Genomic DNA, 16,931 nt, shown 5'->3' on the forward strand with positions numbered 1-16,931 from the left:
ATACTTCCATCCAATTACTGAGGGGGTATTTGGTCTGGATAACAAGAATCCGATAAACACATAAAAAAAAATAGGGACAATAATGCATAAAATACAATTAATCTTTGTAATAGCACCATGCTTTATTAATAATACTACATAAGTTGTATGTGTTGTTACATATCAATGTATAAACTACAGACCCATAATCATAAGCAGAAGCAATTACCTGTTTTAACTCTAATTTATTTCACTTCATAATATACAACTAATTAGTTGTTATATCATACTGAATAAAACATAGTTTCCCATCACATATTTAGAGAAAAGTATTGTATATTAGGATAATAAACTTTAGGTTTAGGTTGTGTCTTCCTGGTCGAATGTACTTATTGTAAGTCGCTTTGGACAAAAGCGTCAGCTAAATGCAATGTAATGTAATGTAATGTAAACTACAAATCAGGGGAATGTTGTTTATTATATATTTGACTCCCTCTTCAGCCTACAGGGGGCGATTTTGCTGAGACGTAGAATGCCATAGTCTCGCGCGTCAACATCACGTCGTAGTATCGCGGTGTTTGAGCCGACCATTTCATGCAGCAGCCTACGGAGCAGAGAGGAGAGGAGAGAAGAAAAGAGCTCCGTTCATGAGTTAAACCTCAGTGTGTTTGTTGACAAATTTCTCGGTAAGAATCAAGCAGCGTCAGTCCGCTCTGCACTCACACCAGGAGCCGAGCCGCTCAAAGCTGCTCCGGTCCAACACATATATACACAAAGCAGAATTCACAACAAGCTAGGTAGCTAACGATGCGTTAGCTTAGCTAAGCTAAATTAGCTTCATTCAGTATTTCTGCTGGGAATTAGCTAGTTAGGTATCAATGTTCGAATCTCGCTGTCTAATTTTATTGTCGGGTATTTAATGACTGCTTGTTAATGTTTTGGCAGGTTGGTTTAAAAAGCTGGTGTGAATTTGAGCTCTCAACTTTAGTGTCTGAGGTCAGTTTTTTGTCGTGTTTCACTGCAGATTAAAAGCCACACCCACATGGTCACGACGTCACCTCATCATAGTAGTGAAGTCCCGCCCTCCGGTGTCCCTCATGGGACCTTATTTCGTAAAGAATATGCACTGTGGTCAACTTTGAGAGACGAAGTATTTTTTATCCTGTTTGAATTGTGCCATGAATTTCATACATGATATTGGTCCATTTAATAGATTATTATTCAACCTAATATATGTAGCTAACACGCTAGCTAGGCAGGCCCCCGGGAAGTTAGCCGGACGTTAAAGAACATCTTCGTAGTGTGGCCACACGGTAGTACTGCAACGTCTTTGTTATTCCTTGACGTTTTAGGTCATAATAATCCTTTTGTTGACTAACATTAGGAACGAGACGTTATCAAATCAGCATTCTTTCTTGAGCTATTCAATTTACCAGTACGAACACTTGAAAAGCCCTTATTTAAATGATTAGGTCCTTAAACTTGTAAAATATGTTACATGTCATTAATTTAGTAAAAATAAGTAATGTATTAATTAGGGCTGAACGATATACCGTGTCATGGCGATAACCACGATATGCGCATGCGCGATATTCACACCGCAGGGACGTGCGGTTTTATTCATTTGTTTTTAAATGCTAACGCACTTTAACACAGAATTCAAAATAAAGATACCCTTATTACTTATCGAAACTGCACATACAATATATCCGATTAAAGCTGAGACTCCACAGATTATTTAAGTATAGTATCTAAGCGATCCGATCTCGCGACAGGGGAATTAAACACAGACATCACAACACGTACCTTTACGGAGATTTTACGGGAGATCGTCTCACCGTAGCTGTCAATCTGATCAAAAGACGTGTTCAATGGCATTAAAACGCGGCTGAATCGGTTGATCCATAGGTTAATAATGTATCTGGCTTTGAAGCAATTGTTTATAATCCATAATTCCATTTTTATGTAAAAATCGGAGCACAAAAGTTAGCTGCTAACGGTAGCCACCAGAGTATGCAGCTTCCGGTTTTGGCTACACGTCACTCTCACTCCTTATTTGGTCATGTGTGTGTTAGCCTGCCGCATAGCCAAGACCGGAAGCAGCAGCCACTCTGGTGGCTACCATTAGCAGCTAACTTTTGCTCTGCGATTTTTACATAAAAATGGAATTATGGATTATAAATGAAATCATTTTTTTATACAGAGATGTTAAAAACCTATGGATTAACCGATTCAGCCGCGTTTTTTCTCGTTTTAATGCCATTGAACACGTCTTTTGATCAGATTGACAGCTACGGTGAGACGATCTCCCCTAGAAGCTCCATAAAGGTACATGTTGTGATGTCTGTGTTGTGATGTCTGTCGCGAGTTCGGATGACTCAGTGATGATACTATATACACCAAAATAATCTGTGGAACCTCAGCTTTAATCGGATATCTTGTATGTATGTATGATAAGTAATAAGGGTACTTTTATCTTGAGTTCTGTGCCAAAGTCCGTTAGCATTTTTCGCTCAGGGGTCATTTAGATGCTTCTTATGAGACTTGTGTTTTGGTAAAAATGGTTTGTATCGTCAGTTAGCTGATATTATTTCCGTTAATCTGGTATAACACATTAATAGGTTCTTAAATATTAAGATCCCCTGAGACAGTGTCGTGAAAAAAAAAGTAAAGTACCTACCGGGACCTTGGGGCTTAAACGCAATATATATATAATATATAATATATATTATATATATATCGCAGGGGAACAAAAAACCGCAATGTCAGTTTTTTTCAATATCGTGCAGCCCTAGTATTAATGCCTTTGGTCAGATGCATATTTTTTCCAAAATAGGATCCCATGATGGTCTGTCTACTGGAGGTGGCGGGACTTTCTGCTAAAACTTTTGATATGAGTTGGTTCAAGATGAGTGATGGTTGTTATCGAGACAGTCAGGATCTGTTGCAGTTTGCTACAATACTAAGAGAGCCTTTGGCATATCAATTACTACCTGCATACTACATACTCAATCAGTATGTATGGTATACTGCTTACTGAATGACGATTAAGTATGCTGAGTGACAGATTGTCTTTACGTCGCAACTGAATCGATTGCAACATTACTTGTCCAATAATAATAAATATAAGGATTATTATTTTATTATTAAAATGCATCGACTAAACATTTTCTGACAAATATAAATCGTCATTACCTCTTTCACTCATGCAACATTTGTTGTATTATTTAAACATTTTTAAAACAATATATTTATATTTATCGTTCTTGGTGTGGATGGCCCTCAACTCTTTCTGGTCGTCAAAGGCTCCAAAAATGGTTAATGCACTCGTGGAATTCTACAAGAATTATGTTTTGAGACTGGTGGTTTAATTATATCTATGCTTTTTTTTAAATTCTTTTTTTAACCTACATTGAGAATGTCCCTTAATAATTAGCTAAATAACAGTATTTCCTAGTTTTTCAATCAAGTTTCTTTTTAAATGACTTGATTTGATAAATTATTAGAGAAATGTTACAGGTCCAATATCTCCGTAACATTTATGTAAAGAGAGGAATACCTGAAAGGGGCTGTAGTTAAGTCAGGGAATGATAAGAGGGATATGTGCTGTACTTCATTTGTTTCTGTCACGTACAAGTCAGTTGAGTTCTATAAGTAAACCAGGGATTTTAATTGTCACTTCGGAAATAAATGAATGGATATGGTGTGCCTGTGTGCTCCAGCTGCAACACAATGGACCCTCTATCTATGTCCTGTCTGTTTGAGATTTGGGCTTGGAATTGGCTGATGTATGGATTGCTGGGTTTTAAGTTTGGCGCAACATGTGGACAGTGTTATATTCTAGCTTTAAACTGAGAAATCAAGGCAGTGCGTCTCAATGTAATCCTGAATTGGATTTGCTTTATTGAAATGTCTCTCTGGTTTTCTGGCTGTTTGAAGGAAGTTCATTTATGTCTTCTATCCACTCTATTGTTTTTCTTTATTTATGTGAGTGCGAACTGCAGCCTTAGTTCAACGTTTTACTTTTCTCTGGTTGTTTCTGACACTATTAGCTGTTGCTGTTTCCTCTCCTACTGTGTTTTCTCTCTTGCTGCCATTGATGTTTCAAACAGACTGTTTGCAGGTTATTACCCAGAGGGAGAACTTCCTGAGTACTGAAAGTCCAGGTTGAAATTTCAAAAAAGGTGTCAGGAAAACTGATAATCATGTGATGGTGTTGGTGTGAAGTGTCTGTTTGAGGCTGACTTCTAAAATCATTGATGGTGTCAATGTCTGGCATCTTGTCTAAAGCTGTGGTAGGCTGTAGGTGGCTGCCACACACCCGTTCAGGATTTGTATATTTAATAGCAACAATTTTTACCAGCAACTTTAATGATATTCATCGTGCCTGAAATATCGGTTGTCCATCCAGAATGGTCCTGGATCAGGATTGTTTCGGAGAGCTGAAAATGTGTCTGAGGATTGTGAAAGCAGCAAACATGTTTTTGTCAGTCTTGCTTTTAACCTAACTTCTGTTTGCTTTCTATTCTGACCAGCTGCTGTCTTTAGTGCTGTGCTGTCAATCAGGTGCTGATGTTGCTCTTTCGAACATAATGCTAATGTTGCTGTGGTTGATATAATGCTAATGTTGCTTTGGTTGACGCGATGCTACTGTTGCTCTCGTTAACGCTTTGTTCCTGACTGTCTGACATCGCTTTTGTGAAGATGTTGGTGGTTCTTATTGCTCTGGTTGAAAAAGGTACTGCTGCTGCCTGTGTTAACATGATATTTCATTAACAAAGTTTTGCAGATTTGCTGGTTGATATCTTGCTCTTTTGACAACAAGTTGCTAAAGTGCTGCTTGCTAATTTGGTGTTGCTTGAGAATGAAGGCAGTAGAAGGATCATTCCGACCCTCAGTCTTGTATTGTCTGGTGGTTTTTGCAGGGTATAGCTTGCTGACTGCAGCTCGGCATGTTTAATCTCCTGTTTATTACTTGACCATTTTGGATGACAGTTTGAGTCTGTTTTGATATTTTGTGTACCATGCCAGCTTAGGTAATGTTGGAGTTTGGTTTTGAAAAGGTGTGACTCAGGTTGAGTGGCTTCATTGATCTAAGATTTGTTTCCCTACTGCTAGTTTTAAAAATCGGTTGGTTGTTATGCTTTAGTTTCTAGGTTTTGTTATTGTGTTTTGTTGCGGTAAATTACAACCTTTTACAAGCAAGGCTGATACTATACACCACACAGTAATTTTTCAATTCTTTCTTTATTCAGATGTAAATGTATAAAGGACAACCTGCCAACCAAAAACATTGAACAACAATATTTAATCTGACCTTCTCATTTATTTTAAGCGTCTGTTTTAACAGTGAAAATATACACACTCTTGTTGCATTGGTTTAGTTAGCTGCAAGTTGCATGAGATACATGAAGGTTGACAGTTGACAACACAGAATATTTCAAAGTCCAAACATGTTTGTATTGCATGCTAGACAACAGTAAGGATACATTTAAAGTGCTACATTTCAAAAAGTTAGAAACAAGAACTGATGCCATGTTCACTCTTAAGATTGCAAAGTGTGTATCACATGCTGATGTCTGAAAACGGACTGTAGCATGATCTCTTCATTTTCAAAGCTCAGAAACAAGTTTATTATAAACATTTTCAAAGCTGCTGATGGAGGAAGAATGTCAATTTCTGCATATGTTTCACCCCATCCCCCCAAACCTTTTCCAAATACCACTGGTTTCCAAATGTCAGGACCCATACATGGGTGCATATATAGTTATAAAATGATCCTTTTAGTTATTGAAAGTGTAATTTTAAGAAACTGAAATGTAAGAAGTGTTGGATTAGCCTTTTTTGGCCTATGAAGTCTTAGATGAGTTTCCTGAGGAAACATCTGGAAACCACTGGTCCCCCCTTTTCTGCTCTTCATCTGACAGTAGTGTTGCTTTCTCCCCAGGTTGTAGGGCTGTTGTTTAGCAGTCAGTATGGCGGTAGTCATCAGGCTACAGGGTCTGCCTATAGTGGCTGGCACCATGGACATCAGACACTTCTTCTCTGGCCTAACCATCCCTGACGGGGGAGTTCACATTGTTGGGGTGAGCATGGTGAAGCCTTCATTGTCTTTGCAACTGATGAGGACGCTCGGCTGGGCATGATGCGTACAGGTGGGGCTATTAAGGGCTCAAAAGTGTCCCTGTTGCTTAGCAGCAAGACAGAGATGCAGAACATGATTGAACTCAGCCGCCGTAGATTTGAGGCTGGGGCAGGTGCTGGGGAGACAGTTGCACCAACTGCAGGACATGCTCACCGACAGGCAGGCACAATCCCCATACCTACAGTGCAACAAGGGACCGGGGGGAGAAGCAGTAGCCATGGAAACCAAGGTTTCGGTAACAACCCAGCTTCAGTGACAGCAGCAAGCTCATCTCATGAGCCGCCGAGCCACAAGTCGGCTGTTAGTGTTCTTCCCAGCTTCCCTAACAGCTACAGCTCTGCCCAAACCATCACCTCAGCTCTGGCATCACTCAATGCATGCCCACCACCCATCCCTCCACTTCCCAGCATGCCTTCCATGCCCCCCATGCCAACGCTGCCCACAATGCCAGTTCCTCCTCCAGTGTCTTCCCTTCCCCCTATGCCCACTATCTCCCCCCTGTCCCAAGGACCTCCAGTGCCTCCTATGTCCCATCTCTCCCACATGTCCACCATGCCTCCCTTCAACCCCTCCCTCCCTCCCCCAGGAGGAATGGGCTCCGGCCTCCCTCTTGGTGCCCCAAACCCCATGCTGTTCAACCCTCTCTCCCCTCTAGCCTCTCTGGGCCTCCAGGCACACATGAAGGCAGCTGCTGCAGCAGCAGCTGGAACCGGAGTGGCCCACCCAGATGAGTTGTTTATCCAACTGCACAATCTCCCATTCACCTGCTCAGAGATGGAGGTTAGGGAATTTTTCCGGGGTCTGGGGGTGGATGGGGTTCGACTGCTGAGGGATGGGCAGGGTCGGCCAACTGGCAGGGCTATGGTCAAGTTCTTCTCACCCCAGGACAGCTTTGAAGCTGTCAAACGAGGAGGTGGCATGATGGGCCAACGGTTTATTGAGATAACCCCAGGCTCTGAGCGGCAATGGGCCAGTCTCAATGACAGCATGATGGGCCATGTTCCCCACAATAGCAGCAAATCAATGAACAGCAACGAGTCACAGGACCAGCATCAACGGCGTGGTAATGCTGGTGCTGGAGGTAGAGATCAGCGAGCAAGGTCACGATCTCCACATCGGCTGGAGTTTTGTGTCTACCTGAAAGGCCTTCCCTATGAGGCAGACAAGAAACAGATTAAGGAATTCTTCAATAATCTGTCCGTCCTGGAGGACAGTGTCTACATTGCCTACGGGCCTAATGGACGAGCCACAGGAGAAGGCTTCCTTGAGTTCAAACACCGAACAAGACTACAAAATTGCTCTGGGCTCTCATATGCAGTACATGGGCACTCGCTTTATCCAGGTCCACCCAATCAACCGTAAGGGAATGCTTGAAAAGATAGACAGCATTCGCAAACGTGAAGCATCACAGGGCGATGGCAAGAATCAGGACGGTTCAAAAGTTCCCAGGAACTGTGCCCACATCACCACATCCCTTACAATGTCTCCAAGAAGGATGTCCGTGCCTTCTTGGAGGGTGTAGGGCTGTACGAGGACACCCTAAAGGTAATTGACAGATAGCCATGGTATGGTTTAGGTCACAGCAATTCTTCCAGCTGCGCACAGAGGAAGACGCCCGAAAAAGTGAAAGACTGCAACCGCCAAAAACTCAACGGTCGCGATGCATTTGTCCACCTGGTAACCTTTGAGCAGATGAAGGAAATTGAGAGGAACCCCCCCTCCCCAGAATAAGAGGGGACAAACGCAACCAGACCCAGCCGAACCAAAATCTAAATCAGAACCAGCACCAGCAGTCCCAGCCTTCTCCCAGCAACCCCAGATAAACCCATTTGCGGGAATTAGCGGGGAGGAGTTTAACTTTCTCAGAAACACCATGGGGAACCTAAACATGCCCCCTTTGTGAGTCCATTCTCAGCCCCAGGGAATGGGCTGGCAGGCCCTCCTCCTCTACCACCCCTTGCCAGCAGGGGTTGGGAGATGTAAATATGGGGATGGCTCCTCCACTAAGTGGCTGGTCTTCCTGGAGCTCCGATCATGGAGCCACCAGGCTTTGCGACCCGGACTTGCAGGAGGCGCTTCTTTCAACCAAGATGGGCTAAGAGGGTTAGTGCCCTTTGACAATGTCCAACAGAAAAGCAGGTGGCGGTGGTCAGAATAGAGGGGTAGGGGGCTAACAACAATCAAGGACGTCCAGGTGTGGGTCTACTGGTGGGCCACAGGCGTTCAGTCCAGGAGCTGAAGGTCACCGTAACCAGCCGGCTCCTGGAGGATCTAGCAATCCCAAACGGTCAACGAGGTGTCCCTGGCCCGACATTGTAAAGCTCAGAATATGCCATTCACTGTTACCGTAGAACGAGATCATGGACTTCTTTTATGGCTACCAGTGCTACAAAGGCTCAGTCTGCCTGCAGTTCAGTGAGAAAGGTCTGCCAACTGGCGAGGCACATGTTGCCTTTCAAAACCATGAGGAGGCCCTCTGCCGCTGTCATGGACCTCAATGACCGACCTATTGGAGCACAGCAAAGTCAAGATAAGCCTTGGTTAAAGCCCCACCCAAAGCAGACTCATAAAAAACATGTGACTCCCATCTGAACCGTAACCCTAACACCATGTGTAATGAGTGCAACATAAACCATACCATATTCTGGTATTAAACCAATAGCCCAGTTTTGGACCTTGCCGCAGATTGTCAGTCATTACTAAAGCCCCTCCAGCTTTGTATAGATAATGGTAGGTAGCCCACCCCTGACTTGATCCAGAATTAGTTCTTTTCTGCCGCTCCTTCACTGACTCTGCTAGCACAAACTGACAGATGAAAAATTATTATGTATATGTTTGAAGATACTTTGTCTGCTTTTTTGCCCTGTTTCCAGTGCAGCCTTTTGCACATCATGTCCAAGGTTGTCCTGTTTTGTTCTTATACTTATCATGATTGAGGTTGACAAACATTGTCGCTGTATGCGCTTAAACATGCAGCGCTGCTGAGGTTTCAAATGTACATGCTCTCTTGCTATGCTAATGCCTAATCATGCTCTGTTGCTTTTGAAAAATTGATGATGAAATACCACAGTGTGTTGCTATGATGAAATATGTTTCCATGGGTATATCTTTAACATGCTCTGTTGCTATGTTAAAATCTTCATGTGCTCTGGTGGCCATGATAAAATATGCTGTAGATGATACAGCGTTTACAACCAAGGAAGGTGAAGTGTTGGTTCTCTATTTCTCCCATTTTCTATTGCTGTGTTAAAATTATGATTAAAAGCTACGATGCCATCGTGAAATGTTTATGCTCTGTTGCTATGGTAAGAATTATACAGACCTTAAGTGTCGTTGCTATGGTAAAAGGTGGCAACCACTGCTCTGTTGCTATATGGAGGATGCGTGATGGACATACTTTTATTTTGTAAATAATCATGACTTGGCCGCTGAATCTTTCTGATGTTGCTGTGTTTGAACAATGCCCCCTCCTCCTCTTCTGCAGCACATGCTCATCGGTGTTTGGACTGCACTCGGATAAAGTCTGTAGCGATTTTTGTTTGTTTGGTAGCTTTCTGTTGTACATGTTTGATAATGTGTTGGATGTTTCCACCTTCAAGCTTCTTTTTGTTTGTCTATTGTCAGTGTGAACAAACTTGTATAACCATAGATGATGTGGGTCTCCTTTTGCTTTGGCTAATAAAAGGACGTTCCTGCGATCAGCTCTCTCTGACTGTCTGCTCTTCACTGTCTGATGATGGAAACTTTTCTGAATAATGGTTACATTTCAGTTAATTGCTTATTTCTTAATGTTGTAAAACTTTGGAAGTCTGGTTGGGTTTTAATTGGAATACAGATGATCTTCTCTTCAACATCTTCAATGAAATATAGGTACTTAAAATAACTCTTAGCATGCATGCTATAGCTGAAGCTGCTGAGTTGCTAATACGCTGTTTAACTCCTTGTGTTAATTGTAGAAGTTTGTTTGTGAACCACTTGTGTATTTCCTCGCAAATCCACCTCAAGATTTTCCTGCAGCGAATCTTCTTTTGGTAACATAACAGCTAATGTCATTTGACATTTAGGCAACTCCAGGAGTGATAAATGGCAGATTAAATTATTACCTTTTCTCAAGAAAGTGCCCACATCAATCAGATGGGGTCATATTAAAGTTAGGTTACATTTCAATCAAAGCTTTGTTTCTGAACACATAATGCATGTAAGAAAATATTGAATGTAAAAAAGACTAAACTTTATGTACTTAATTGTGCATTATTACATTAGACCTAATCATCACCTCGCCCCCTAACGTAATCCTAGAGTGGATTTAGCAGAGCGTCAGTGGCTCTAGCTCAATTGGTGTCCACAACACTTAATTCCACAGTTGTGTTCCTTGCCATCTTGACATTCAGGACTAATCCTGTGTGCTGCTACATTGGTGGCCATCAAAAGTCCATCAAGTTTTACAGGCCGTATGGTTTCTTTACCAGCTATATGTAAGCATATTTGGCACATGTACCTTGGTCTTATGTTAAAGTCAGCTATGTAATGTTGGATAACATTGGTAATCAGATTTTTCTTTCACTAACAGAATTTAATCAATTCTGTCACATAACTGGTATGCACTGTTGTCATTCTGAAAGTAGCTCCAAGATAATCTGTAACTGGACATGACCCATTATAAGTGGTACCAATGATATGAAACGGTGTATACTTCCTGTTTCTTAATGGCATGAGAAAAATAAGAAAATAAGGGGAAGCATCAACAATTATCCCAAGACAATCAATTAGTTCCAAACCATGGGGTGCTCCAGTAGCTCAGCTGAGAGATGACAGATGGATGTGAAACTTTCTCACGTACATCTTTTTAGCTCTAGCTCTGCTGTTGTTAAACCCGGCCTTTGACCAAATAATACACAAATTGTATTGTTTTTTTGCGTGAATAGGTGCTTTATGATAGATTTCAACTATTTTGATCTAATCTAATTAATCACTGTAGCCGTTTTCTTTCTTCTGTTATGTTATTTATGCTGCAGATTTATAATTCAATATAGCCTCTCTAACAGGTTCATAGTACTCAACCTAAAAAGCATCCGTTTAAGTAGTTTTGGCTGAAGAGTCTTCAGGAAATGGTTAACCTCCTAACCATGGTACAATGATGACATTCCATCCGGCTGTGCATGCAAGTGTGTGTTTGAGATAGAAATTGATAAACAGGCTTTAATAAAGTCAACTGAAACCCTGTCTAGACAAAGTAGTTGTTGGTAAAGATGATTGTGTCTGTGTTTAGCACTTAGTGATTGGAGAAATGCATTGGCATGAAAGAAAAAATCCTGATGACAGATTTAGTTTCTGAAAAGGATGTAAGTCTGAACAGTGAGTCTGTGTGTGTGAGAGTGGGTGACAGATGTACTGACACTGATATATCAAGCATTCACCTGCTGAGGTGTCCCCCCCCCCCCCCCCCTTTCCTCTGATTGATCAATAGAAAGACAGAAGAAAGACATTCAGGTGAGTGACGGATACAAAGATGCTCCATTTAGAAGATGAAGAATTACCAATAATAACACTAGACTATAATAACAAACCAGTGGCCTGTAGAGTATTGGTCGATCAATATTTCTCAGCGGCTGATGCCGATTATATTGGAGCATGCCAGCCAATGGCCGATATATATTGCCAAATAATTTGCTTTATCTTTTCCTTTTTTTTTGCATTTTTATAAATATAACAGATACAAAATTGTTAATCATAAATGGTCATCTATTAAAGACTGCTGTCTGCATTGTCTCTGTTTGCTTCAGTAGATCTCCACTCTGCAATGGACCTTTTAGTTTTTAAATATATAAACTGAATACATATACATCATTAAACCAAACAGTAAAATATGTAAGAAAGGTACTAATTTATGAATCAACAATAAATAGGCACTCAATGCATTTAGCAGAGAGCAGCATCTCTTTGTCCTTGAGAGACAATAACATTTGTAAACTAGGGCCACATTAAGTTACCAATGACTTTCACAGTGTTGGCTCAGTTAGATACTATACATAAATAAAATAAATAATATGCCTAATGTTCAGGCATTTTACAATATATAAAATTAGAGTAATGGGACTACCACTACAATAGATCTATATAGACTTTCAAAGAAGAGGGTGCCATGTGTAGGATAGTGTAAGGTGATCTGTGTAGATGTTTGCATATAGGGCCATTCTCTTCTGCTTATTTACCAGCAAATCCTAAAAATCCATTTATCCATGAACATGTTTTAAATAGCTTTAGTGCTGTGATGTACAGTAGCTCAGTCCAGTTGCATGATAAACGTAATTTTGAAACTGTCACTAAACACTTCCTGTTTAAGGATTATTAAAGAATTACTGATATCGTTTTGAGTAATTTATTTTTATTTATCGAGGTAAATTACAACAATTAAGTAGAATCCAGTTGTCCCTTTTATTCCCTCCCAAGTCCATCTGACAGGATCACATTGTGTCAGTGCTCTTCATTAAAGCTGTATGATTATGACTATTTTTTTCTCCAGGGAATTGGGTCAATAGATGATAAAGTCAAAGACGGCTGTGGCAGGAGTGTGCGTGTTTGTGTGTTTGCCATGTACAGGACACTGGTTATTGAGATGATGCCTTTTTGTTTTCTGAGAACTGTATTTTTCTATGTTTGGTCTTTTCTGTCCTGTCTCTCATTAGCGATGTGACGCGCTGCTGCCCTTTCTGACTTCACTGTGTCTCTACTGCAAAGGATGAACACAATTAAACTGTGTTGTTTCTATGAGGAGGATGGATCCTGCTGTGTTGAGTTTGTTCTGCTGTGTATTCTGATCCCCATTATACTTCTGAGACTTTTCTGTGTTATCTCTTATCTCAGTAAATCTGATTTTCAGACAGTGCTTTTAGCTTTAACAACAGTACTTCCGGTTTGAGAGTCTGCCCTTCAACATAAAAGCACATTTACTTTTCCACATTGCACACGTTTTTCCTTTTCCTTTTTGTACATGCTGCACCTGCACTTACAAAGTATGCACTGTTGCATGCAGTATTCATACAATTGGGACATACTGCTTCATAATGTAACATTGCAATATTAACTTTGACCCTCTTGATCACATGTGTCAAACTCAAGGCCCGGGGGCCAAATCAGGCCCTTGGTGGATTTAATTTCGGCCCGCAGGATAATTTCGAATTACTATTAGATCTGGCCCGCCGGTATATTGCACCTTCACTCAATCCTGAGGGTTTCCTCAGCTCAGAGCCTGACCCCAAACATTGATGAACTTGCACCCAAAATGAGATGCCAAGTATCTGGCTTGAACTAGCATCACAGAGCAGCGCACTGAGTTTACATGGATTTTTCCTTCTTCACTTTGTTTCTTGAGACAACAGGGCATGTTTGGTTTTCTCTTTGAGGGAAATAGTTTTTTTTAAGCTGGTGTTGGCCTGTGGGAAAAATGTAATCATAAGAAATGACTCCGGAAAAAGCTGCAGATAGAGCCATGGAGAAATTACTGATTATGGTAATGTTTAATGTTGTTGTTTATAGGCAATATTTAAGCTTTGTTAGTTCAAGGTTTAATATGTGCATAAGTTCATTTCAATAAGTTTTGCAATAGAGATTGAACCAGTCCGGCCCTCCGATAGTACCCGATTTTTTAATTTTGTGCCACTGTGCATTTGAGTTTGACACCCCTGTTTCTTGATGATCATCTACTTTGACATTCTGGTATTTTTGCATACTGATTTGACATGGTATGTATTGGGACATTACATCTGTTAATGGCATATTGAGTATTGTAGTGTTTGATTTGGAAACACACATTACATTTTTACCAGTGAGTTTTGAAGTTCACTCTTGACTTCCAAAAGGAAGATTTTGCTGAAAGTTCTTAATGGAATTGAAATCTCCACATAAAGTGGTATATACAATTTTTAAAAAAAAGGACACATTGAACTGCTCCTAGCCAAAGAATAATATATTAATTCCTTTTTTTCAAAAAACTCAATACTTAAATACAATTAATAAAGTTTATGTTTATACTGCAAGTGTTGCTTGGTGTTTGGCCTCTTTTTGTTTGGTTTTGTGGCAACTTGATTCAGAAGCTCATGAAATAGGGCAAAGCCACATTGCTATAAATGGCTGGTAGACTGCAAATGACCAATCCTTTCTGCATTTCGTCAATCTATTTGTCAAGAGGAACAAATAACTTGCTACAAGCTGCCTAATTTCAACCTAAGCTGCTTTTCTGGTTTCTTTTTACGCTTCTCATACGTCCATGGTCTTTTGACATGTGACATAAAACAAATATATTGTTTATACTTCTTGTGTTGCTGGAGTTTGCTTTAAATGAACAGAAAAAAAACTATAAGATGATTATTGCAGAAAAATCTGTTTGTAGGAACTGATTGACTTGTGGTGGTGCCGCTTTTATTTGAAGGAGTTGGTTCGGAAGTCTTTGTTGTTGCTGCGGTAAACTGGAAAAACGTGTAAACCTAGAGGGCGTGAATGACATTGGACTTGTCCAATCAGGACACGGATGTGAAGCTGTTTGTCCAATCAGAACGTAGACGTGTAGTTGCTTGGCCAATCAGAGCGTGTATGTCTGTGTGCCGCTCCCTTTTAGCAAACTGCTGAACGGCGACGAGCTGCTGATTTTTGTTTCAGATACAGTTAAAATACTAACTTTAGCTGTAGTTAATCTTAAAAAGGAGTCTAGCGGAGTGTCCAGGTAAAGGTTAGTGCTTTCCCAGGTTTGTTTACTGTTATTCAAAACCTGTCGTTTCCTGTTACGGACTCTTGAGTAGTTTTTCCTCCTCCCAGGTGTTTGTTCTTGTGGTCTGAAGAAGATAAAAATATATCGACGCTGATAAGGTGGTTTACAAAGTTTATATTGACACTGTGTTGTGTTTGTAAGACAGAGAAAGATGACTGGTGTGTTTACCGTTCTGCTTTGGCTGGGGACTATTTGTACTGCCTCAGCTAACTTCCTATCAGTCTCATGTGGGTGTTGCCTTCAAGTGCTGATGTTGCCTTTAGGGCCCTGCTCGCTCAGATCATTGAATATGTGAATAAGACAATTGCATTTCAGTCTCCTGAGAGCTTTTCTTATTTGTTTAGTGAGCAGTCAGGTCAACTTGTAGGACACCAGCAGTAGTTTGGGTTAAGGTGTGTCATTTAAACTGTCTGTGTTCAGTTAACTCCTTCGATGGGTGTGTTTATGATCAGATAGATGTAAAGGTATCCCATGCATGTACTTAAATAGAAGCAGCTTTACTACACATTAAAATACTCCTTTAGAAGTAAAAGTCCTGCATTCAAAAATGACAAGTAGCTTAATGTATTTTAAGTATCCAAAGTTAAAGGTACTACATTTGAAGAATGTGCCTCTGTCAGTGTTTTATTAAAGGATTGTAAATGATTATGAATCTATTTTGTAGTTTGTTGAATGGACTCTAAATTGGTCTGCATCATATATTGTTAGATAGTTTAGTCTGTCATAATGCATCATATTTATAAACTAGTCTTAATCTAAAAAGTTACTATTGCTGCTAAATAATTGTAGTGGAGGTAAAAGTGCAAAATGTGCCTCTTAAATATAATGGAGTCGAAGTATAAACTACCTAAAGTAGTTCAACAAACCTAGGGAAAGTCTGGACAAAAAACCCAAAGAAATTCAATTCAAATAACTGAGAAACGGAACAAAACCAGGCTGAAAGAAACTTGGATCCGACAGAAATGAAACGCACATACACATACCCTAACCCCCCCCAAATGAAAGTCATGGTGCTGTGCTTGTCAAACCACACAAGTTAAAAAAAAAAAAACATTCACACATTCAAATGAAATTACACTGTTGTTAATGCATATTGTCAACTGTGGCAGAGAAATATGAGTAAAAGTATAAATAACACAATTAACAGTCAAAGACAAACATTCATGAAGTTACTTTTATACTTAAGTATAAGCAAAATGCACTTAAAGTATAAAAGTAACCGTACATCTCAGTATTTCATCACTTCCATTCAGGTCACATAATATATTTTCCGGTGGTTGAACACATTCTCTTCAGAGGGTTTCTCCTCCACAGAGAGCCCCGCCTCGAATATAACAGTTGTTGATGAAGATTCTCCGAGGCTTTAGCTGTGTACTTGAATTCAGTGTCTGTTGGAGGACTGGCTGCCTCCTTTGCATGTGTAGAAGAGATGTGACAGTTGGTACGGTAAAAGATGAGATAAGTAAGGAACCGGTTAGCAGAACACTCCAATAAAATGATACTGTCTACTTTCTTACTGTTTGTCACTTTATTATCTCTGTGGCGAAGCAGTGAACTGACTACAGTGAAAGTCTGCAGCTGTAGATATTGGTTTGTATGTTTTTATTGTTAGTGTAGAGCTTAGTGCAATCACTTGAGTGGTTTATTACGTTGGCATCTTCCCGCTGCTGCTTTTGTCCGAGTGCAAAAGTCACAAATGTTCAACTTCCTGTCACATGCTTAACACAGAGAAAACAAGTACTCCCAACTGACAATCTGCAACAAGAAAATGTTGCAATTTAACAATGATAATCATGGGACAAGTGTTATTAAACGATCAGTCAGATCTCATTTAGTTTTCTGTTGCATTGAGTGTGATCTGATGGTCTCTGTCTGTCCCCCTCAGATGACGGACTGTGTCACTAAAGTGGAGCTGTGTATCTCCTGCACTGACCTGCTGGATAAAGATGTCGGATCAAAGTCTGATCCTTTGTGTGTGCTGCTGCAGAGCACAGGGGGAGACAAATGGACCGAGGTAACAATCGAGATTTACAGGCTTTATGG

The 16,931-nt window shown here is 40.4% G+C and overlaps 1 protein-coding gene and 1 pseudogene across 3 annotated transcripts in view; both read left to right on the plus strand.

The window, feature by feature from the left end:
- Positions 1 to 525: 525 nt before the first annotated feature.
- cpne1 (copine I) overlaps positions 526 to 16,931 on the plus strand; it is a 26,727-nt gene continuing 10,321 nt past the window's right edge. Inside the window, exons 1-2 of one of the 3 annotated variants that reach the window (XM_034205623.1) lie at positions 526 to 665; positions 16,774 to 16,902. In XM_034205623.1, coding sequence (XP_034061514.1) covers positions 16,774 to 16,902 — 129 coding nt within the window. In that variant the 5' untranslated portion in view covers positions 526 to 665. Of the gene's footprint in view, positions 666 to 14,696; positions 14,850 to 16,773; positions 16,903 to 16,931 lie in introns of those variants that run through there. The other 2 variants (XM_034205624.1, XM_034205625.1) reach the window with 2 other exon arrangements.
- LOC117539431 lies at positions 5,955 to 10,291 on the plus strand (annotated as a pseudogene).

Source organism: Gymnodraco acuticeps, unplaced genomic scaffold, assembly GCF_902827175.1.
Source record: "Gymnodraco acuticeps unplaced genomic scaffold, fGymAcu1.1, whole genome shotgun sequence".
NCBI lineage: Eukaryota > Metazoa > Chordata > Actinopteri > Perciformes > Bathydraconidae > Gymnodraco > Gymnodraco acuticeps.